This window comes from Notamacropus eugenii, chromosome 4, assembly GCF_028372415.1.
Source record: "Notamacropus eugenii isolate mMacEug1 chromosome 4, mMacEug1.pri_v2, whole genome shotgun sequence".
Classification (NCBI taxonomy): Eukaryota; Metazoa; Chordata; class Mammalia; order Diprotodontia; family Macropodidae; genus Notamacropus; species Notamacropus eugenii.
This window is the reverse complement of record NC_092875.1, coordinates 75,190,735-75,214,432: the sequence shown is the minus strand read 5'-3', so window position 1 is coordinate 75,214,432 and position 23,698 is coordinate 75,190,735. Positions and strand designations below refer to the sequence as shown.

General features: G+C 45.9%; 1 protein-coding gene across 1 annotated transcript in view; it reads left to right on the top strand.

The window, feature by feature from the left end:
• The window catches only part of C3 (complement C3), a 35,567-nt gene that overhangs the window by 3,771 nt on the left and 8,098 nt on the right, over positions 1 to 23,698 (top strand). The window contains exons 3-29 of the mRNA XM_072602031.1: positions 1,696 to 1,855; positions 2,080 to 2,150; positions 2,450 to 2,544; positions 3,079 to 3,161; positions 4,216 to 4,306; positions 5,646 to 5,748; positions 6,126 to 6,243; positions 6,378 to 6,493; positions 6,746 to 6,892; positions 8,793 to 9,005; positions 9,597 to 9,800; positions 11,107 to 11,265; positions 11,843 to 11,972; positions 12,203 to 12,274; positions 12,435 to 12,635; positions 12,947 to 13,058; positions 13,269 to 13,354; positions 14,077 to 14,216; positions 15,608 to 15,820; positions 16,185 to 16,251; positions 16,372 to 16,458; positions 16,754 to 16,957; positions 17,065 to 17,140; positions 18,436 to 18,595; positions 19,878 to 19,973; positions 20,241 to 20,397; positions 20,507 to 20,670. Coding sequence (XP_072458132.1) covers positions 1,696 to 1,855; positions 2,080 to 2,150; positions 2,450 to 2,544; positions 3,079 to 3,161; positions 4,216 to 4,306; positions 5,646 to 5,748; positions 6,126 to 6,243; positions 6,378 to 6,493; positions 6,746 to 6,892; positions 8,793 to 9,005; positions 9,597 to 9,800; positions 11,107 to 11,265; positions 11,843 to 11,972; positions 12,203 to 12,274; positions 12,435 to 12,635; positions 12,947 to 13,058; positions 13,269 to 13,354; positions 14,077 to 14,216; positions 15,608 to 15,820; positions 16,185 to 16,251; positions 16,372 to 16,458; positions 16,754 to 16,957; positions 17,065 to 17,140; positions 18,436 to 18,595; positions 19,878 to 19,973; positions 20,241 to 20,397; positions 20,507 to 20,670 — 3,525 coding nt within the window. The remainder of the gene's footprint in view (positions 1 to 1,695; positions 1,856 to 2,079; positions 2,151 to 2,449; positions 2,545 to 3,078; positions 3,162 to 4,215; positions 4,307 to 5,645; positions 5,749 to 6,125; positions 6,244 to 6,377; positions 6,494 to 6,745; positions 6,893 to 8,792; positions 9,006 to 9,596; positions 9,801 to 11,106; positions 11,266 to 11,842; positions 11,973 to 12,202; positions 12,275 to 12,434; positions 12,636 to 12,946; positions 13,059 to 13,268; positions 13,355 to 14,076; positions 14,217 to 15,607; positions 15,821 to 16,184; positions 16,252 to 16,371; positions 16,459 to 16,753; positions 16,958 to 17,064; positions 17,141 to 18,435; positions 18,596 to 19,877; positions 19,974 to 20,240; positions 20,398 to 20,506; positions 20,671 to 23,698) is intronic.

Genomic DNA, 23,698 nt, shown 5'->3' with positions numbered 1-23,698 from the left:
TGATGTTTTCTTGGCAGAGATGCTGGACTGGTTTGCCATTTCCTTCTCTAACTCATTTTATAGATGAGGAAACTGAGTCAAACAGGGTTAAGTGGCTTCCCCAGGGTCACACAGCTATAAGTATCTGAGGCTGGATTTGAACTCAGGAAGATGAGTCTTCTTAACCCCAATCCTGAAGCTGTAGCCCTTGAGCCACCTATCTACCCCTACTTTCTTAAATCCTGACAACCAAAAAAACCCAATAAACCAAGACTAAGGTATAAATACTCAGAGCTGACTTCCACACACACTCAGATTACACAGCTAATATGGTCAGAGGCAGAATTTGAATCCAGATCTTCTTCCTGGCCAGTTTTTTCTCTATCTTCAGCACAATAGGTACCTAAGATTTTATATTTATTCTTATTAGATTTCATTTAATTAGAGTTAGCCCAGTGTTTGTATCAGTTAAGATATTTTTGATTTCTGATTCTGTCATTCAGAGTTGTTGTTGTGTTTGTCCTTCATTCTCGAAGAGGACCATGACATCAGAATGAGGACATGACTTACACTTGGCTTTGATTTGAGTGAGAGTGGGCTGTGCAAGGTCACCAGCCTCACTTTCTTCTCCTGAGCCATCTGGGTCCAGTGGCCTATATTCATCAGGACAACTGGAGATGGCCCAGGAGGAAATGTAATACCCTGGCCCTTTCAGGCTGAACTCTTATTACATTCTCACTTTGAGTGAGATACACCCATTCAATGAATAGGATTCTTTAAGTAGTTACTGAAAGGATGGCTACTTTAATAAAAAAAAAAATCAAACTGGGAGGTGAAGACCCTCAGGGTTCCTGGGTAAAAGAGAAACAGTTACTATTTAGTAACTACATTCAGAGTCAATATTCAGTTTGGAGGAAGGCATTCAGCATGGTGAAGAGCCTGGTATTCAAGTCACATTGAGAGGATCCTTTGAAGGAATTGGAGATGTTTTTAGCCCAGAGAAGAAAAGACAGGGTGTAAAAAATGACTGTCTTCGGTATTTGAAGGGCTTGTTGTCTGGAAAAGGACTTAAACTTTTTCAGCTTGGTCCCAGGAGACATATAGGACAAATCACTTTCACCTGTTTGGGCCTCAGTTTCTCTATCTGTAAAATGAAAGGGTTGCACTGGATGACTTCTAAGGTCATTTCTATCTCTAGACTTATGGTCCTATGGTTAATGATACTTGTTCCATCTAGATTACATAGAGATGTTGGCAGGGCAAATGCTCTGTAAATTCAGCTCAATTCAATAAAGTCCTATAAAAAAGAGCTATAATTATAATTAATTACAGTCATTAATAACCATCTCAACCATAGTAATTTATTTCTGCCCCATGGGTTTCCCACAACTCTGGTGACCTGAACCTCTCCCCAGCAGATGCCCAAGCAGAGACAGACCTGCTCCTTTCCCTGCCCCGCTCCCCAAGTACAGTTGAGCCTGGGGCCATGAACTCAGGAAAGATTTGTAGACTGGAGTTCCCCAGTTGTGGGACTTTCCTAGACCCAGAAGGGAGGCTGATATCCTTCCAAATTTCAAGAATCAGTGAATATTTCCTGGAGGAGGAAGAGCTTGAGCTGAACTGGGGGGAGGAGGGGTGAAACTAGGGAAGGAGGAGGATATGCTGGCCGGTGGATGGATCACTGAGGGGTACTGCCCCACTCCCACGCTCTTCCAGGTCCCAGCCCATAACTTCCAGGCTAAGAAAGACCACAGGTTCGTCAGTATCGTGGCCAAGTTTGACAAGGAAAAAGTAGAGAAAGTGGTGCTGGTGACTCTCCACAGCGGCTATCTATTTATCCAGACGGACAAAACCATTTACACGCCTGGTTCCACAGGTGAGCTCCCACCTGGTTAGGCTCAGGTGGGAACACCAGCCCTGGACTGCTCCCCTGACTCTGCAGTGGCCTTGAGCCAGAGCTCCGGTCCTGGCTGTGGGCTCCCAAGCAGAGGCCCATCCTTCCTCTATGAGTGATGCTGGTGTGTAGTGGGGATGGGAGGGGGAAACAGACAGACAGGAGACAGCCAGGGCTCATGAGTCTCTCTCCCCTTCCCCTTTCAGTTCTGTACCGGATCTTCACTGTGGGCCATAAGCTTCAGCCTCTGGCTAAAACTCTGACTGTCAGCATCCAGGTAATGGGTCCCAGGACACACACACACACACACACACACACACACACAATGGCAGACATACACAACCACAGCCCTTCATGTACACACAGGCACACATAGACATGGACATACACACACATACACATATATAATATAATTATAGGTGTATGTATATATAAACATATATCCATAGGACACCCCACCATGGTGTTTGGACGGACACCACAAACACAGCTGCATGGGCACACATATAGGCAGAGGAGAGGGGCCCTGGAGCTCAGCGCTGAGACCACCTCTTAACCTAAGCTCTTTGCCCACAGACTCCTGATGGTGTCATCATCAAGAAGGACCCACTGTCCTCTCAGAACAAGAATGGCATACTGAGCCTGTCCTGGAGTATTCCTGAGCTCGTCACGTAGGGGACTTGCCCCAAATCCTGGGGGTGGGGGTGGGGAGTGTGTGTGCTGGGGACCCAATTTATTGTCTCAACCTTCACCCTTGCTTGAACTCAGCTCTGTGTGTGTGTGTGTGTTTGCTTCTTAGGGGACAAGCCCCAGAGGGAAGTCTTTTAGGGGACATGGGCAGCTTTTCCCCTGATGATTCACTCTGAGCCCTAATTTGAGTCTGTTCCCTGTCCACCTGAGCTGCTCCTGAGATGCTTCAGTCTGGGGAGGGGGAGAGGGAGTAAAAAGAATCCTGGACACAAACTCTGGGCATCAGGGCTGGAGGCAACTCTGCTACTGACTTGCTTTGTGACTTTGGAGAAGTCATTTGATCTCTCTAGGCCTCTGTTTCTTCATATTAAAATGAGGGAGTTTGTACTAGATTTCTGAGGGCCCATCCAGATTCTATGATCATCTTCTAACAGCAAGTTCCCCCTAGGACAGACCCCCTCCCCCCCCAGGCTAGGCTACTTTCAGTCTTGTCTCTGTCTCCTTTCCCTTTCCAGCGTGGGCCAGTGGAAAATCATCGCTCATTATGATGACTCCCCCCATAAAACCTTCTGTGCTGAATTTGAAGTGAAGGAGTATGGTAAGGACGGTGGCTGTGTTAAAGATGGAAAGGGATATGACTACCCCCCAGTATGCCCCCCTTCCAGTATCCCCAGAAAAGTTCCTTAGGTCCTTCGGAGGAAGGACACAGTCTCCCAGTTTTAACCCCCAGTATTCCTATAAGACTGAGACCTGTCAGAATGCCTTCCCAGGACCTCCTAGCTCCTCAGACCAGACTTCTTAAAGCGCCTTTTCCTTCAGGTCTCTCCAGTGTCACCGCCCCCCTCCCCCCAGGGTGTTCAAACCCTCCTCCCCCCCCCCACATTCTCTTCAGACTTAAATACCTCAGAATTCCACCCCCTTCCCATTGTCTTATCCCTGACACAGACTTTCAGAAGGTCTCCCTCAGCGTTCTTTTACCCAGAAACTTCTAAATATCACCTTGTTGTCCATCCACATGATCCTTAAGAATTTTCCCCAGTCTCCCCTGTCTTAGACTGAGATCTCTCAGAATGAATGAATGAAATGTCAGGCACTGAACTAATCATAGGGGATTCAAACAGAAAAACAAGTCAATCGCTGCCCTCAGGGAGCTCACTTTCTAATGGGAAGGGAGTGAGAGACAAATATATAAAGGAGAGTTCTGCTGCAGAGCAAGATAACAAGGCCCCTTGGTCTCTAGGTAGAATGTCCCCCAGGCTAACCCTCTTGGAATATCACCTAGTATCTCCTCCAGATCCAGATCCCCTCAGAATGGTTTCCCATATTTCTCCACTAAGACTCTGACCTCTGAGAATATCTTCCATGATCTTTCCACTTAGACCTAGATCCTTCAGAATGTCTTTCTTTAAGGATCTATAGCTCTCATAATGCTCCCCGTGTCCCACTTGCCCCCCTCCAGACCCAGAGCCCTTAGAACATGCCTCAGTATACACTCATTTGGACTCAGACTCCTCAAAGTGTCCCCAGTGTCTCCTAGACCCAGACACCCAAGAATGTCCCTAGTGTCTCCTCCCAGAGCCCTCAGAATAGCTCTCAGTGTCTCCCCACCTGGACCCAGACAACTGAGATCATGGTCTCCTCATCCCACTCAGTGCTGCCAAGCTTTGAGGTAAAGCTGCACCCAGAGGAAAAATTCTTCTACATTGACAACCATGATGGTCTGAGAGTCTCCATCACAGCCAGGTAAGGAATGTAGGATTTAGGGATTAAGGGAAAAAGATAATGAGACATGTCAACGAAAGATTTGGAGGAGGAGGGATGTGTTGGCCATGCTAGGGGAAGGACTGAGTGCTCAGCACACAGCAAGCAGAATTCAGCTTGACCAATATTGATTAAGCACCTACTTTGTGCAAAGCTGTGGAATAGCTAAGGTTCTGTCCCAAAGAAGCTTACCGATCATTGGTGGGCATATGGCATGTGAACAAATCATTATAATAGCAGTTGGAAGAGAGACCAGAAAGGAGATATGACATTTGGAGAGGGAGTTTGGGAAGAGTGGGGAGGGAACCAGGGAAGGCTTCAGGGAAGAGGAAGTACCTAAGATGAACCTTGAAGGATGGAAGACACTCAACCATGCAAAGGCAAGGCAAGATTGGGAGGAAGACCAGATGTCTGGTTTGTCTGGAACATAGAGTACATGAAGAACAGTTTGAGAGAAGGTTGGAAAGGTTGACAGGAACCAGATCGTGGAATAGCCTTGTATTGCAGGGTAAGGTGTGTATTGTGAATGTAGTAGAGAGCCCTTGGAGGTATTTGATGAGGGGCATGTCCCGGTCATAGCAGACCCTTAAGAAGATGACCCAGGCATTGTTATGAAGAAAGGAAAGGAGACAGACCACAGGCAGAGTGACTCCTTAATCATTATAATCCAGATGAAAAGTGGGAGGTAGCAATGGGAAGGAAAGGAGTGGAATGTGAGAGATATACCTGTAGCAATGAAAAAACTTGACAGTTGATTGGATGTGGTGGATGAGGAAGAGGGAAGACCCAAAGGTGACTTGAGGTTCTAGCTTAGGTGAGTTACCATCCACAGAAATAAGGAAAGTAGGTAAAGGAACTGATTTAGGAAGAGATAATGAGTTTAGCTTAGGATATGCTGAGTTTGAGGTCATTGGGACAGCCTTGTAGAGATATCCTGCAAGCAGTTGGTAATATGGGACCAGAGCTCAGGGGAGAAAGGTCAGGAATGGAGATATTAGAGGAGGGCCTAGGATGAGAGTCCTGCATTGTGGAATACTTGTGTTAAATAGATAAGAGGAGGATGGAGAGACAATGAAACAGACAACAAAGAAATGGTCGGAGAGGTAGAAAGAGAGCCATGTGAATGCTAAGTTGTGGAAACCAGGGTAAAGGGGGATCTTGAGAGGGCTCAGTATAATTCTGGGTTATCAGGTTTATCCACTAGATACTGGGGAATACTTTGAGTCAGAAGGAAGATGGAGAACCCCAGAGGAAGACCAATCCTTCCTAGAAGCAGTGGGAAGAATGAAGTTAACCAAGCCCTTTCCTTCTCTGTGCACAGGTTCCTGTATGGAAAGATGGTGGATGGTACTGCCTTTGCCATCTTTGGAATCCTGGATGAAGGAACTAAGCGCAGCATTCCTGAATCACTCACCCGAGTTGTAGTATGTGACCTGCCAAACCCAGACCCCCAATCCCTTTACTGTGTCCCTTTCACCCGTACTGAGCCATGTTCCACCACTGAACTGTCACCCCCTTCACTGAGCTTTGATTTCCTTTTCTGGGCTCCAATTCCTTTAGGCCCCCATATCCTCCCTCATCACCGCATCCCCTTTATACTGTGCTCCAATCTGAGCTGTGATCCCACTCACAGTGTCACCTGCATCCTCATAGAGCCAACATCCCTTTCATTTGTCTGTTCTCTTCATGGAGTCCCTCTCCTTCTCACTGTGCCCTCTTTTACCCTCCTTGTGCCCACATCTGCCTCTTTTTGATAAGTTTCTCTGCCTGAGCATTTCTCACTGGCCTATCCCACACACAGATTGAAGATGGCAATGGAGAGGTTACTCTGTCCCGGAATGCTCTGATCAAACAGTTCCCAGGCCAAAACCTGGTGGGAAAGTCCTTGTATGTGTCAGTCACAGTTATACTGCAGACTGGTGAGTGATGGGGGAGAGCATACACGCACATGGGTATGTATGTGTGCCCACACACGTGTGCCCACAAGCATATATGTGGACTCTGGGCCCCCACCTTCTTTCCTTCTTTTCTCACATCTCCTTTTTCTCTACAGGGAGTGACATGGTTGAGGCTGAATACACTGGGATCCCTATTGTGACATCTCCTTACCAAATCCACTTCACCAAGACTCCAAAGCACTTTAAGCCAGCTATGCCTTTTGATCTCACGGTGAGACCCCTAGAATACACAGGCCCTCCTCTGCAGGGAACATTTTTCATGTCCCTCCTAGGTCACCTGTCCCAAGGCTAATGGTGGGAGTGAGGGGTGGGGAGAAAGACCTTCCTTCAGGTCTAGCTTCACTGCCTTCTACAGCAGTTATAGTCAGCATCATTTTTCTTGGCCTAGAGGAGGGAATGGCTGATGAGGAATGACTCCCCAGAAGGTCATTCACAGATATTCTCTGTTCTGTGATCTTTCTAGGTTTTTGTGACTAATCCAGATGGATCCCCAGCCTCTCATGTTCCGGTGGTGGTCCCAAACTTTGACGTCCGGTCTATGACTCAAGAAGATGGTCTGGTCAAATTGAGAATCAACACACCCAATAGCCGTGGTCCTTTGAACATTGGAGTAAGTAATCTTGGGAACCGACCTAGTGCTGGGATTCAGTCATTTGCACTGTTGGGGTTCTGTCATTTGGATAATCAGGGTCTCTCCTTGACATAGTCACAGTTCTGTTGTTTAAATAGTTGAGGTTTTATCTTTTGCCTGAAATGATAAGCTTCTTTTACTTGCCTAATGGAGATTTTGCTCACACAGAACCAAGGTTCGTGGTTTGGAGAAAAGAGGGGTCTACATATGTTTTTCCAAAATTTTTATGGATGTCTTTTGTTTTCACATTTCCTCCATTTCCCTTTGCATCCCTCTCCCCACTCCCTCTCAAAGAGCCAGCTCTCATAATAAAGAATTTTTAAAAAGAAGAAAAGGAAAACCTTCAGCAAAGCTAACCAACATAGTTAAAAAAAAAAATCTGATGTAATACGCCACGTTCCACACATCCAGTTGCTCACTTCGGCAAAGAGACAGGGAGAGGTGTCTTCTCTTATTTCTCTTATCTCTTGGCCTAAACTCGGTCATTATAATGTTCACAGCATTCAGTTTTGTTATTGCGTTTATTTAGCTTGTTACAGTCATTGTAGATATTTGACTGATTCTGTTTATTTTACTTTGCATCAGATAATGTCTTCCCAAACTTCACCATATTCATCCTTTCTTACAGCCTAGTAATATTCTATTACATTCATGTATCACAACTTATTTAGCCCTTTCTTAATTAATAGGCTCTGAAATTCATTTCTTTGCTACCTTGAAAAATGCTGCTATAAATACTATGGTGGATTTTGGTTTTTGTTTTTGTCGTCACTTCTTTGATGTATAGTCCTAGAAGTGGGATCTCTGGGTCAAAGGATATGGATATTTTAGTCACTGTCTGAATAATTCCAAAGTACTTTCCTGAATGATCATACTAGGTCACAGTTCCATTAATGCATTGATGTGCCATTACCCTTCCAATATTGATTATTTGTTTGTAGTTATCTTTACCACTTTGCTGGGTGGGAGGTAAAAACTTGGGGTCTTTTTATTTTTCATTTCTTATTAGTGATTTGAACCATTCTTTCTTATGGTCGCTAATAGTTTGCAGAAAACTTTGTGTTTATATTCTTTCACAATTTCTCTTTTGGGGAATGACTTTCAGTCTGATATATTTCTGTTTGTTGTCTATATAAGTTTTCAACATCTACCTATTTTACAGATGGAGAAACCCAGACCATTATAACGTAGGGCTCTTCCTGTTGCTAATATATCTCAGTGGTAAATAAGGAATACCATATAGTCCTCTTTCTCCTTCCTTCCCTCCCCTACTCGCTCCCTCCACAATGCTACTGGTAGTTTTCCAGAGAAAGCAAAAATTGATTCCTCCCTCCATAACCCCCACTCTTCTCTCTCTTTCCTTCCATCTCTCTCCATCTCTTTTTCTCTCTCTACCCCTCTTCCTCTTTCTGTCTCTTTCTCCTTTCTCCCTCCATCTTTTTCCTCTCTCTGTCTCTCTCTCCTCCTCTTTCTGCCTGTCTCTGCACCTCTATATCTCTCCTTTCTCTCTTTCTCTCTCTCTCACCATCTTCTCCCCTCCCTCTCTCTTCTTCTCCCCCACCCTTCACTCTTCTCTCTCCCTATCCCTTCTCTGGCTTTTTCTGTGTCTCTCCCTGCCTTTGCCTCTGTGCATGTATGTCCCTTCCACACAAACTTTCCTCTACTCTTGTCATTTTGAAGTACCCCATCACCCCAACCCTTTTCTTATGCTGGACAAGTCACAAGTCCTGGTCTTCTGTGGGCTTCCTGGATGGTGCTGACCAGAAGTCATCCTCTCCATTCTCCTGGCTAAAAGTGACCTGGTCCTGAAAACATTCAATTGCACATGCAAAGCAAATATGTGCTGTGGGCTAAGGTTTTACTTCTTTCCTACCCTCAGGTGAGGACAGCCAAGGAAGGCCTCCCTGTGGATCGCCAGGCATCCCAGCAAATGGTAGCTCAGCCCTATCAAACCGAGGGGGGATCCAACAATTACCTGCACCTGTCCGTGCCCTCGGTGGAACTCAAGGTTGGCGATAACCTGAACATCAACTTCCACTTGCGAACAGATGGGCCTGCCGTGAACCAGCAAATCCATTACTTCACCTATGTGGTATATCCCCACTGCAATTTCTGACCCCATTCTTCTATTTGCTCTCCCCATCTCCCAGGTTCCTCTTGCTCTGATTCTTCTTGCTTTACCCTTCTTTCCCCTCCAAACCCTCAGATTCTTTCCCCTCTTCCCAGGTTCCATCTCCACGATCTTGTTCCCTTCATCCCTAATGAAAGGCGGTATGGTGTGGTTGGGTGGGCTGAGCTTGAAGTCAAGAAGACCTGATTCAAATCCTGCCTCTTACACTTACTTGCTTTGTAAACTTTGAATTAGTATGTAAAATAATAATAATTATTATTATCATGATATCCTTGTTCATCTTCCAGATCCTTCTTTCCTTGGTCCCCTTTTCCTGTTCCATTTGTCCAGATTCTCCTCTCTTAATCACTTTCTTTTCCTAGTTCTCATTGGGTCCTTCTCCATCAATCTCCTTTGATTTCCCTCTCTCACATTCTCTTCCCTCTAAGTTCCCCGGCCTTGTTCCCTCTTGGGTACCTCTCCCTTGCTCCTCCTCCCAGAATCCCCAGTCAGCTGTCCCTGTGAAAGCAAAGTCAGCTGGCTCTACTTCTCCATAATCTGTGTCCTTCCCAGATCATGAACAAGGGGCTAGTGTTGAAAGTTGGGCGGCAACCACGGCAGCAGGGCCAGGATGTGGTGGTGCTCTCACTACCCCTCACACCTGACTACATCCCCTCTTTCCGAGTGGTGGCCTATTACCATCTGACTCGGAATGGTCAGAAGGAGCTGGTGTCTGACTCTGTATGGGTGGATGTCAAGGACACTTGCGTGGGCAAGGTGAGCCTTACACTGGACTTGGCTTCTTAGCCGTGGATCTATCTTTGTTTCTATTCAAGAGTTCCATGACTTGCTTCTAGAGCTAATTATTTCCCCATCTCCAGAAGTATTTAAGAAACAGCTAAATGACCTCTTATTGAGGACTTTATAGAGATCATTCTTGATCAGACATGGGTTTCTTCCATAAAAAATGAGGGCGTTTTATGGGTGGTCTCTAAGTTCCTCCCAGCTTGAATTTCTATGTCCCTGGGTAGCCATGGTTGGATTATATGGGTTCTGAAATGCCTTCCAAATGTGAGATTCTATGATTCTATCTTTGTGAGCTTCTCTCTCTCTCTCTCTCTCTCTCTCTCTCTCTTTCTCTCTCCAGAGAGGATATGTCTCTGCTTTTCACTGCCTATCTCGGTGTATGTCTGTGCCATTTCTTTTGTTTCTCTGTCTTATTTGTGCCTGTTTTTTCTGTATCAGTTCAGTTCAATAAATATTGATTTAATACTTACTGTATTTGGAGTTAGAGGAGCTGTTTTCAAATTCTGACTCTTTCCCTTATAACCCTTTTGGCCTTAGGCAAGTCAGTGAACCTAGCTGGGCCTTAGTTTTCTCTGCTGAAAAATGAGTGGGTTAGATTAAATGGTCCCAGAGGCACCTTTCATCTCTACACCTTTGATCCTGTGATCCCACTATGTGACTGGCCCTGTTCTGATAGCAGGAAATGAAAACTAAAATAGAGTATTGTTCCTGCCTTTAAGGAGTTCCAATTGTATTGATAGGGTAGAATTGCTACACAGATAAGTATAATAAAAGATAGGTGTAAGTAGGGCAAAGGAGAGATTGGTCAAAGAAATACAGGAAAATTGGGGGAAAATGTGCCTTTCTGTGTTTTTCTTTCCTAAAGTCTCTATCTCTTTTTGTCAAGTCTCTTTCTCTATTTTTGTCTCTACTTTGTATGTTTTTCTCTTATCTCTGTCTATCCAATCTTGACTCTCTCTATTTTTCATCTCTGTCCTCATCTCTCTCCCATTCTCTCTACTTTTCTCTCTTTCTCTCTCTCCTGCTATTCTTGTCTGTTTATCCTTTCATTCTGTCTCCGCCCTTTTGCCTCTTTCTATGTTTATGTCTGATTTGGTTTCTATTCAAAAGTTCAAAGGGCCTCCTCCAGAACTTGTGAATTCCCCATCTTCAGAGGTCTCCAAGGACCAGCTGGATGTAATTCCACCTTCTCCTTGGCTCTCTGCTGAGGAAGGGACCTGGACATGTCCATTTCCATACCTCCAAGTATGACTGAATTTTCCTCTCTGCCTCCTAGCTGGTGGTAAAAGGAGCAGGGAATGCAGAGAGAACACACCAACCTGGGAAACAGGCCACATTGAAGATTGAGGGTGATGCTGGAGCCCTTGTGGGGCTTGTGGCTGTGGACAAGGGGGTGTTTGTTCTGAACAAGAAGAATAAACTGACACAGAGCAAGGTAGGCCTGGGATTTTAGCAGAAACATCCCCTCACTGAACCTCCTCCATCTCCAACTGAACCCCCTCCATCTCCAACTGAACCCCTCTCCAGTCCTCTCACTCAAACCTCTCCATCTCCCTCATTGAACCTCTTCCATTTTCCTCAATGAATCCCCTCCATCCCTCAAAGTTTCCTTCATCCCCCTTACTAAGCCCAGCTAGTTGGTGCAGTAGATAGAACACTGGATCTGGAATCAGAAAGACCCCGAGTTAAAATCTGACTTCATATACTTCCTACCAGTATGACCCTGGGCAAGTCACTTAACCTTTGTTTGTCTCAGCTTCCTCAACTGTAAAATGAGAACAATAAAAGCACTTACCTCCTAGAGTTGTGAGTATTGATGGGGATATTTGTAAAGTGCTTAGCCGAGCACATAGTAGATGCCATATAAATGCAGTTATTATTATCATCATCATCCTCACTGAACCCACTTCATCCCTCACAGAGCTTCCTTCCCCACCTCATTGATTTGTCATGCCCCTCAGTGATTTCCAGCCCCTCACTCAGCTCTTGCCTGGACTTCTCTCTGCCTCCAGGTCTGGGACACCGTGGAGAGAGGAGACATTGGCTGTACTCCAGGCAGTGGACAGAACTATGCTGGAGTGTTCACAGATGCTGGGCTTGCTCTCGAGACCAACAAGAAACTTCAGACAGCCCAGCGGACTGGTGAGGCTTGGGGGAGGGAGGAGAGTGTGTGTAAGCAATGTCCTGAGAGAGTAAAAGGTCTGGAGGGAGTAAAAATAGGGCTTGTCCAAGAGGGAAGTCACAGTGAAACGTCCCTTGAGGACCTGATACTGGCTGGTGAGGGAGCAAGGAGCAGAGAGATGGGGATCCAACAAAATCCACCCAGATTATCTTGTGTTCTCCCTTATTCCTTATCTCTCCTCCACTTGCAGACCCTGAGTGCCCACAGCTAGCCAAGCGTCGGCGCCGCTCTGTCCAGCTTACAGAGATAAGGAGTGACAAAGGTGAGGGGATAGGGCCCATCAGGCAGACACTGCCAGCAGGAAGACCCCTCCCTTACCCCGTAGTAGTCCCTCTCAGTGGAAGGGAAGCTCAAACCACATCTTGCCTGATTTCTGGGATGACCCTAAAAGAGACTGAGGGTCTTGGGTGGGGCTCTTACAGCTGGCCAGTATAAGGATAAAGAGTTGAGGACTTGCTGTGAGGATGGCATGCAGCTGAACCCCATGGGCTACTCCTGTGAAAGGAGGACAAAGTACATTTTAGACAAAGAGGAATGTGTCAAAGCCTTCCTGGACTGCTGTAAATACATCACCAAGGTTCGTCTGGAGAAGCACAGAGAAAATGTCCTCAACTTGTCCCGAAGTAAGTGTTTCTGTGCCTGCGGAGGGCCACATGGAAGTGGGTCATGGGAAGTATAAGAATGAATTGTCAGAGATATGGGGAGATGGGGCCTGGGCTATTGGAGGAGATCTGGCTTCAGCCTAGGAAGACATGGCCCCTAGGCCCCAGACTAAGGGGGAGATACAGCCCTGGGGCTCAGAATTGAGGGGGAGGCCCAGGTCCAGGTCCCCAGCATGAGTGGGGAGGTTTGGGTAGACAGTAGGTCAGGGGCCCAGCGTGAAGCAAAGCCTGTTGCTCTGACCCCATGACCACATCCTTCCCTACCTCCCAAGGTGATCTAGATGAGAACTTTATGCCCGAAGAAGACATTATCTCCAGAAGCCAGTTTCCGGAGAGCTGGCTGTGGACTGTGGAGCGACTGACGGAGAAGCCGGACAAACATGGGTAAGTCTGAGACACGCTGTGATGGCCCTGACCCCGAGACCTAGCCCTGTTCACAACCCTCACATCATCACTCTGATCCCATTTCATTTCCTTCTGGCTAGATGATGCCAAGGCTCTTCCCTCAGGCTTCAGGCCTCCAGCATGCCCTGGAGACAGCACCCAGTCCCCTAAGTCCTTTCTTCTTCCTTCTCCCTCTTTTCCTCCCACCAGGATCTCTACAAAGACCCACACCGTGTTCCTCAAAGATTCCATCACGACCTGGGAGATTCTGGCTGTCAGTCTGTCAGACACCAAAGGTGAGGCTAGGACTGAGAGAGAAAAGGTGGTAAGCGGGGTTGGGGGTAGGGAAAGGAATATGCGTACATGGTACATGTGTGTGTGTGCACAAACATACACTTGTATAAATGTATTCCTATACAGTAAATGCATATGAACTATACATATAGTGTGTGCAGTGTATATAGATACAGTGCACTGTGTACATGCATATCATGAATGTGTACATGTGTGTATCTAGCTATACATACAGACATTGACACAACTATAAAGTCCTTGTGAATAGATATTGTATATGGAAGTATGCACCTACACACGTGTTTATATACATATGTGGGTATGTGTACATATGTGTACAAACATACATGTATAAATGTGTACATATAGTAAATGTGTGTATACTATATGTGCATAATGCATAATAGTATGTGCACATACAATGTATATGTGTATTCATATAATGAATGCATCTATATGCATATATACATAGACTACATACACATACACACACACATGCATACATATAACTATAAAGTCCTTGGGAATAAGGATTGTTACATTCTTTACATTTGCATTGCCAATGCCCAGCACAGTGCTTGGCACATAGCAGGTGTTTAATACATACTTGTTGATGGTTGATGGATTGATTCAAGGACATAGGGTGAGCTAGCAACTCTTGGGCCAGGGCTCCCCCCCACCAGCTGCCTCTTTAGTCAGCTGCTTCTGTTCCCCACTTGGGCAGGGATCTGTGTGGCCGACCCATATGAGATCACCGTGATGCAAGATTTCTTCATCGACCTTCGCCTGCCCTACTCAGTGGTACGCAATGAACAGGTGGAGATTCGAGCCATTCTGTACAACTATGGAGAGAACCCACTCAAGGTAAGAGGCCCTAGATGACCCTGTCTGGATCTCCCTCCCCACCCTCACTCCTCTTCCTACCCCTACCCCCGACCTCACCATTGCTTGTTCCTGTCCCTCAAGTTGGAGGGAGAAGAATATGAGCTTCTTCATCAATAGACGACTGATTTGAATGAGACTTCATTGAGCCTACCCACTGCTCTCCCCCTGCCCCCATTTCCTAATAAAGTGTGCCAGATCTTTCAGGGAGGAGGTGGGGGTAGGGGTGGAGATAGGAGCAATATCACAAAATAGCAGAGAGGGGTGAGGTCTTAAAACAAAAGACAGAGAATATCAGAGAGACTTTGGGAAAATAGAATGTCACAGCTGTGTGTGTAAATCCAGGAGAAAGCAATCAGGACAGGTGAAGGGTCCAAAGGATAGACCATCTGAGGATTGGTTGAAAGAACTGGGGTTGTTTAATCTGGAAGAAAAGATTTAGGGAGGAAATGATTGCTACTTCCAAGAATCTGCAGAACAATCATATAGAATGCTTGGACTTATTCTGGTTGGTCCCATAGGCAAAATGAGGACTAATCATAACAATTCAGCCACTTTTTAGTTGCGTCCAACTCTTCATGACCCCATTTGGGATCCTCTTGGCAAAGATACTGGAGTGGTTTGCCATTTCCTTCTCCAGCTCATTTTTACAGATGAGGAAACTGAGGAAAATAGGGTTAAGTGACTTGCCCAGGGTCACACAGTTAGTAAGTATCTGAGGCAGGATATAAACTTAGATTTTCCTGACTGTGGGTCCAGGACTCTATTCCATGTGTCACCTGACCTTGAATGGAATTTGCAGAGGTGTCTATTTGGGCTTGATGTAAAGTCAAGCTTCTTAATATTTACCCCAAAGTGAAATCTTAATGGGGAGGGAGTTCTCCCTCAGTCAGTATGTATTCAGTGTGTCATAAATGAGTATTTATTAAGCACCTACTATGTATCTGGCACTTGTGCAAAGTGTTTCCTGGAGATTTTTAAGCAAAGACTTCAACAAATAGAATACTTAGTGGGGATAGTATGGTGGGGATGATTGTTCAGGTACAGGTCGTGTTATTGGGCTAGGTGCCCTCTGAGATTCTTTCCAATGCTAAGTTTCTCTGACTCTTTGACGCTGGAGCACTGAATGTCACAGATAGAAGGAACCTTAGCAATCTTCTATATCTCCTCATTTCACAGAGGAGGAACATATGTAGGCAGCAGAAGTGGCTTCTCCAAGGTCACACAGTTAGTAAGTATCAGGGATAAGATTTGAAACCAGGTTCAGAGAACATCAAGAGCCATGCAAGTTTCTTGAGCAGGGCAGGGGACAGTAAGAACATGCCTTGGAGGAGGGTAGTGTCATTCTGAGGTGCCTCTTCCCATCTCACCAGGTCCGTGTGGAGCTGCTCTATAATGCCTTCATCTGTAGCGCTGCCACCTCCAAGAAGCGCTACCAACAAATAGTAAACATCGAAGCCAAGTCTTCTTTAGCTGTACCTTTTGTCATCGTGCCCCTGAAAATTGGCAACCATGACGTCGAAGTCAAAGCTGCTGTCTACAACCAGTTTGTCAGTGATGGTGTCAAAAAGAAGTTGAAGGTTGTGGTAAGTTGTGGGGGAGCTGGCCTTGTCTCCCTTTACCTGTCCACTCCCTTGGAGCCCACCTTAGATGGGTCCCTCTGTTAGAGAAAACCTTGAGAATCTTAGATGCTCAGAACTGGAGGATCTTAGAACCCATGGAATTCTAACCTCTCAGGACTGCAGGATCCAAAAACCTCTGAAGCTGACTCAGACTCCAGAACCTTAGATTATGTGAATTTTAGAGTCCAAGAACCTTCAAATACAAGAACTGTAGGACCCTAGAATCCCCCACGCCAAGTCCTCTGGAACCAGACAATTGTCCCCAAAATGGGAAAGAAAGCCCATTCTCGGGATGACAGCTATCTCCTCCCTACTACCCCCCACAAAGCCTGAAGGGATGAAAGTGTCAAAGGCCGTGACCACTCGCACCCTGGACCCAGTGAAACTTGGCCACAGTAAGTTGGGGTTTGGGAGGGCAGGTGGGGAAAATTGAGTGAGACTGCAGGGGGGAGGAGAGTAAGGGAACTAGAGAGAGGACATTCCGTGATCTCCCCACCTTCTAACCCCTCTGTCAGATGGAGAGCAGAGAGAAGACGTTCCTGCAGCAGACATCAGCGACATTGTCCCTGGCACCGAATCAGAAACTAGTATCCGAATTCAAGGTAACAGTGTCCAAAGATTCCTCATGTCTCCCCTGGGGGAAACATCTCCTGGTCTCTCTTCCTCCCTCCCTCCCTCCTTTCTTCCCTCCCTCCCTCCCTTTCTTCCCTCCCTCCCTCCCTTCCTTCCTTCCTTCCTTCCTTCCTTCCTTCCTTCCTTCCTTCCTTCCTTCCTTCCTTCCTTCCTTCCTTCCGTACAGTTTTAGATATTGGGTTATGGGATAAAGGAGAAGGGAGCCTCAGTGGCCAAGGTCCTGCCCTTGAAGGAGCTTCTGATGGGTCTCAACCGTGTCTCCAGGAACGCCTGTGGCCCAGATGGTGGAGGATGCCATAGATGGTACCAAGCTGAAGCACCTGATTGTGACGCCATCAGGCTGTGGCGAGCAGAACATGATTGGAATGACTCCCACCATTATCGCTATCCACTATCTTGATGCCACGGATCAGTGGGATAAGTTTGGGGTGGAAAAGCGGTTGGAAGCCCTAGAACTTATCAAGAAGGGTGAGGTCCCCTGACTCCCTAACTGATCCCTGGTCTCTCCCAGATCCTCCTTCCATGACCTCATGTTTCCTTTCTGACCAAACCATCTCTGCTTTCCCTCCCCTCAGGGTATGCACAACAGCTGGCCTTTAAGAAGCCAGACTTCTCCTATGCTGCCTTTCTAAACCGACCATCCAGCACATGGTAAGCCTGGGATGGACCTTCAGGGCAGTCTCCTTCCCTCTCCCAGACCACTGTGGCACTGAAATACAAGTGGGGGGATACAAGCCCAACTGCTTGGTAAGGAGAGCTAGCTATCATTGTCCAATGTAGAGAGCATAGGATTTAGAAATTTATAGGCTGTTATGGTAGAAAGGGCCCATAGAGTCCATCCCTCTCATATTATAAAGAAAGACACTGAGGCTAGAGAAGGGGAGTGACATAAGGGATTATAGTAACAGCACTGTATAACAGCACATTATATAATAGCAATTATAATAATAGTCTTATATGGAACACTTTATGTGGATAAAACACTTGCCTATATCTTTGGGAATTAAATGGTATAAATCTTCTTACCTCCATTTTACAAATAAGGAAACTGAGGGACAGAGAGGTCAAGTGACTTACCTGAGATGGATGGCTGGATAGATAACTAGAGATGATAAATAGCAGACTCCCAGAGCTGGTATTTGAACCCCAAATCCAGTGAACTTTTCAGTACCCTTCTGGTGCCTAAGATTGAGAGCAAAGACCTCCAAATGAATATCAGAGCTGAGAGGATCTTAGAACACAGAATGTTAAATCTGAGAGGGCCCTTAGAACAGAGAATGTCAAAGCTGGGAAGGCCCTTAGAACAGAGGATGTCAGAGCTGGGAAGGCCTTTAGAACATAAAATGTCAAATCTGGGAAGGGTCATAGAACAGAGGATGTCAGAGCAGGGAGGGCCCTTAGAACAGAGGATGTCAGAGCTGGGAAGGGCCTTAGAACATAAAATGTCAAATCTGGGAAGGGTCATAGAACAGAAGATGTCAGAGCTGGGAAGGGCCTTAGAAGACAGAATGTCAGAGATATGAGTGTCCTTAGGACACAAGATATCAGAGCTGGAAGAGATCTTAGAACAGAGAATATTAGAGATGATGTCAGGGACTTAGATAATAGAACTGAAAGGGCACTTTGAGATCATCTCATCCAATGCTTTCATTTTACAGATGAAGAAACAGGCTCAGAGAGCTCACATGATGTGCTCAAAGCCACACAGCCAGTAGCAGAACTGGCACCTGAATCCAGGCCTTTTGACCCAAGTGCAGTGTTCTTTCTAGTATACCCTGATGACTATAGTCAGAATACCTGGGTTCAAATCCTGACTGCCGCTCACCGGCTCTGTACACCTCCCTGGGTCTCAGTTTTACCCTCTCTAGAAGGCAGATTAGACCAAAGGAACTCTCTGTAAGGAGAAAGTTGACATGTTGAGATGACATCATGGCCTTATCTCCCAGGCTGACAGCCTACGTTGTAAAGGTATTCTCCATGGCCACCAACCTCATAGCAATTGATGCCCAGGTCCTCTGTGGTGCAGTCAAATGGCTCATCCTGGACAAGCAGAGACCAGATGGAATGTTCCAGGAAGATGGTCCAGTGATCCACCAGGAGATGATTGTAAGGCCCCTACCTTCTACCTAAGGAGGTTGGAGGAAGAGGGGATGTGTTAAGGTAGCAATGAAAGGAAAGTTAGATTCTCCGCTGGGGGAAGGCGGGGGAGAGGAAGAGTGGAGGAAAGAGGGAGGGGGGTGGAAAGAGAGAGAAAGACAGAGAAAAGAAGGAGGAAGAGGAGAGAGAGGAGGAGGAGGAAGACAAAGAGAGAGGGAGAGGAGGAGGAGGAGGGAGGAAAGGGGGAGAGAGAGAGATGGAGAAGGAGGGGGAAGAAATGACAGAAGATAGATATAGGTAAAACAGAGAGGCCGATAACAGATGTAGATAGAGTAAGATAGAAAGAGGTAGAGAAAAGTGAGATCGACACTAGATAGAGGGGTGGATAGCTATAAGTAGAACAGATGGACAGATGTCTAGATAGCTAGCTATATAGATAATAGAGTGATAGATCACTAGATAGATAGATAGCTGGGCAAGGAGATAAAGCGATGATTGATACATGTGGAGAGTGTAGGGCAGACAGATTATATAGAGTAGATAAAAGAGACAGATATTAAACTGATAGGGAGATGGATAGCTGGATTGATAAATACAGATGATAGATAGCAGTAGACAGATAAGTAGGCAGATAAGATAGACATATAATAGATTGACAGGGCATTTCCTAAAGACTTACCATGCTCCAGGCACTGTGCTAAATATTGGGAATGGAATCAAGAGCAAAAAAAAAAAAAATAACAAAAAAGGTTCTTTCCCTCAGTCCTAGTGGGGGAAGATCACACATAAAAGGGAGCTGAAAACTGTAGGAGAGGGGAAGGCAAGGTGGCTTATGGAGGTCATGCATGGACTGATCTGGATGGGAAATTAGCATGACTGGAGTGGATGTTTCCTCAAATCAGAGGTTCTGGGGAGGAACTCATCAATTGAAGGAGGAGGCCAGAGGAATGGAGGCATTCGTAGTGGGAAAAGCCTTGCTCTGGGTAGGCGTGGGGAGTAGGGGTGGGCATCATGAGCTGCAGTATACAGCAGCCTGGGGTAGCAGAGGTTGGACCCGGTATCATCTCCTCTGATCAGATACCCCCACTCGGTCAGCTCCCCATTGTTCGTGACCCTCATCTGTTAGTATCAGCCCCTAGTCTGAGGGAGGACACAGCTTTTGCTCTCAGAAAGTTCTTAGTCTGATGGATCAGAAAGTCTCATCCAGGAAGTACTGAGACTTTCTAGGAGAAATGGGAGTTTAGAGCTGAGAAGACTCAAACTCAGTTTGACTGGTCTTTTCTCCCCTCAGGGTGGCTTCAGGGGTGGGGAAGCTGATGTCTCACTCACAGCCTTTGTACTCATTGCTCTGCATGAAGCAAAAGACATCTGTGCAGGCCAAGTCAATGTAAGTGACTGTGCACCAATCCTTCTCCCTTGCCTTAGACTCTCCCCAAACCCCCAAACTTCCAAAGCCTCAATGTTTCTTTAGGCTTACGATCTGTGTCCCAACATTCATTGCTGCCTCAAACTCCTCTCTGGTCCCTGGGGAATAAAAGATGGCCTTTGCGGACCAGAAGGCATGCTAGGTGGTCTGTGGTACCTGACAGGGGAGGAGGCTGTGCAAGTGCCCAATAGTGCTGGCCTGAACAGGGTTGGGGTCTTCTTCTCACAGAGTCTGGAAGGCAGTATCAACAAAGCAGGAGACTTCCTGGACCTTAAATACCAGGCCGTGACTCGATCCTATACCATAGCCATGGCTGGCTATGCCTTGAGTCTGCTGGAGAGGCTCGATGAGCCCAAAATAGAAAAGTTCCTGAGCGCAGCCGCGGGTGAGCAAGTCCTTCTGGAGTAGGGAAGGAGGGACAAAGAAGGTGACCCAGGGAAGTCCCCAGGCTCAGGAGATCCAGTCAGCCTGTCTGAGCTCTCTTTCCCCCACAGATGGCAAAAGTTGGCAGGAGAAAGGCCAGCATCTGTACAATGTGGAAGCCACATCCTATGCCCTTCTGGCCCTGCTGAAACTGAAAGACTTTGACACAATCCCTGATGTAGTTCGATGGCTCAATGAGCAGAGATACTATGGAGGTGGTTATGGGTCCACCCAGGTAAGTGGGGCCAGGCCTGGTGGGCACATACACACACACACACACACACGCACACACACACATACACACACACACAGAGTTCCCCAGTGGCCTTCCTAGAGGAAGTGTTCATAGGCTGTCTGTGCAGACATGGCATGGCGCCAATACCCCGACACCCCTTTCATCCTGAGTCCTGAATAGCATTGGTTGTAGTAACCATCCCATCCGCTGAGAGGTCAGCCCCTTCCCTCTGTCTATGCATCAAAAGCGGAGTCTTAGAGAACTGCATAACATAGAAAACAATCATAATATAAGCATGAGCCTTGGACTTATGGTTTTTTCTATTGGTAGAGGGAACTCCAAGTGAGAAAACTCCCTCTTACCAATACAGATTGGCACCTAGTCTGCAATTTATAGTCTCAGGGCATTGCTAGAGCCCTGAGAAATTGACACTTTTTCAGCTTCACATTGCTAGTTAGAAGCTAGTCTTGGACTCGGTTCTTCCTGACTTTGTAACTGGCTCTCTATCCCCTATGCCATGCCTCCCTATAATTGATCAATAGCATTATGATTACTTGTAATCTCATATGCAGCGTTTCTTATTTGTGATATTATTATTAACAGCAGACCAAATACTTTGAAGTATCAGAATTATGTAACTCTAAGACCCCAAGTTTTGGGGGGGGGCACACATTTATTAGGTGCCTAATATGTGCTTGCACAGGTACTGCCCCACCCAACATGAACGCCAGAACTGAAACTTCAGCATGTAGAATGTCCGAGGTCCTTAGAGCACAGAATGTCAGAGCCAGAGTGGTCCTTGCGGCATACAACATCAGCTCTGGGTTGGTCCTTAGAACAAGGAATGTCAAAGCTGGAAGGGATTTTTTTGGGGGGAAGGGGCGTCGAGCTCTACGATTCTACAGGAATAAGGAACTCCTTTTGTGGGAATTTCCTCGACCAATGCTTATCATAAATTCACCTATAATTTATAGTCTTGGAGATTTGCCGAGCAGTCAGTCAGTAAACGTTTATTAAGTGCCTGCTATGTGCCAGGTGCTACACTAAATACTGGGGTTGCAAAGAAACACAGAGGACAGTTTCTGCTTTCAAGGAGTTTTCACAGTCTGATGGTGGAGACACAACATGTAAACAACTCTATAAATGAGCTATAGACACGATAAATTTGTTGTTGTTGTTCAGTTGTGTCCGATTCTACCTGACCCCATGGACAGAAGTCCATCATTGTTTTCCTTGGCAAAGATACTGAAATGGTTTGCCATTTCCTTCTCCAGTGTGTCACCATTTTACAGATGAGGAACTGAGGCAAATAGGGGTCAAGTGACTTGCTCAGGGTCACACAGCTAGGAAGTGATCTTCTTGTTCAGATCTTCCTGACTCTAGACCTGGTGCTCTATCTACTATACCACCTAGCTGCCCCATTGGAGAAATTGGAGATAAGCAGTTGAGGGAAAGCAATAGAATTAAAGTACACCAGCAAAGCCTTCCTATAGAAGCTGGAATTTTAGCTGGGATTTGAAGGAAGCCAGAAGGTGGATTTGGGGAGAGACAGTGTTCTAGGCAAGGGGGAAAATCAGGAGAAAAAACCTAGAGTTGGGGGATGGATTGTCTTTGTTAGAGAAAGAGCAAGGAGGCCTGTGTCATCAAAGAGTGGAAGGCAAGGAGGGCAAATGGAACGTAAGGAATAAGAAGACAGGAAATTGATGGCGGTGGGAACCTGGCTATGCAGGGCTTTGAATACCACACAGAGAATTGTATATTTGTTCTTGGAGGTGATGGGGTTGGCTGGAGCGAGAGACTAAGTGCCTTCCCTGTGATCACTCAGTATATATCAGAGACAAGATTCAAACCTAGGAGTCCCTTATTTCTATCCACTGTGGCATTCAGTCTCTCAGAGGAGATATTGGTACATAGACTAGAGAATGTCAAAACTCAGAGATTACCTACCACTTTCTTTCACAGATTGATAAATTAAGACCAGGAAAGGGGAATCACACAGAGAATTAGCAAATTAGTGGCACAACCAAGGCCAGGACCAGGTCACTTGACTCCACTCTGGAAGTCCTGCATATTAACCTCAGGTGTTTCCCTCCTTCACCTCTCAGCCTTTGAGCTCCCTTTCCCCTACAGAGGGGGATGCACAGCTTTTCCTGTTGGCCCCAGGGAGAGGGGTGAGGAACAGCTGGGGCTTCCTCAGCAGGGCAGGGCAGATTGAGAAGGGAGATGCTGGGATTGCCTTCAGCCCCACACTTTGTTTTAGCTCTTGACACAGGGCCAGAATGTGGGAGGGCTCGAAGGCAACTTTGATTTCTTTTTAAGCTTTCAATGGTGTCTTCCAGCTTTAAAAAAATTTTTTTAAATTAATTAATTAATTTTTAGTTTTCAACATTCACTTCCATAAGATTTTGTGTTCCACATTTTTTCCTCTTCTCTCTCCTCCTCCCATCCCTAAGACAGCATGTAACTTGGTAAAGACTCTACATTCATTTTAAATCTATTTCACTCTCGTTATCTTGTAAAGAAGAATTAGAATCAATGGGATAAAAACCACCAGAAAGAACAAACCAAAAAGAGAGAACAAATAAAATGCTGTTATTTGTATATTCCTTATATAAAATGCTTTGATCTGCATTCAGATTCCACAGGTTTTTTTCTGGATGTGGCTGGCATTTTCCATCATGAGTCTTTTGGAGTTATCTTAAATCCTTGAATCAAAAGGCAATTTTGATTTCTTAAGTGGGTTCTAAAAGTTCTTGCTGATGTTCTAGGCTCCACAATCGTATTTTGTGTTTCTTTCCCTGCTGGATTCCAGGATACTTTGATGATATTGTTTCTTCGCCTTTGTTTTCATTTTGTCTTAATCTGTGAGGTGATTTGGTTTGATTTTTGGTTTTGGATGGGTTTTAATGGTTTTTTTAGACTCTGGCAGAACCCTTCTCTCCCTTCATAGGTTCTAAGCCTTCTTGAAAGAGAAGTATCAAGGTGACCACTCTCTGGGTGTATTTCATGTCCCCTTGATGGTGTTCTA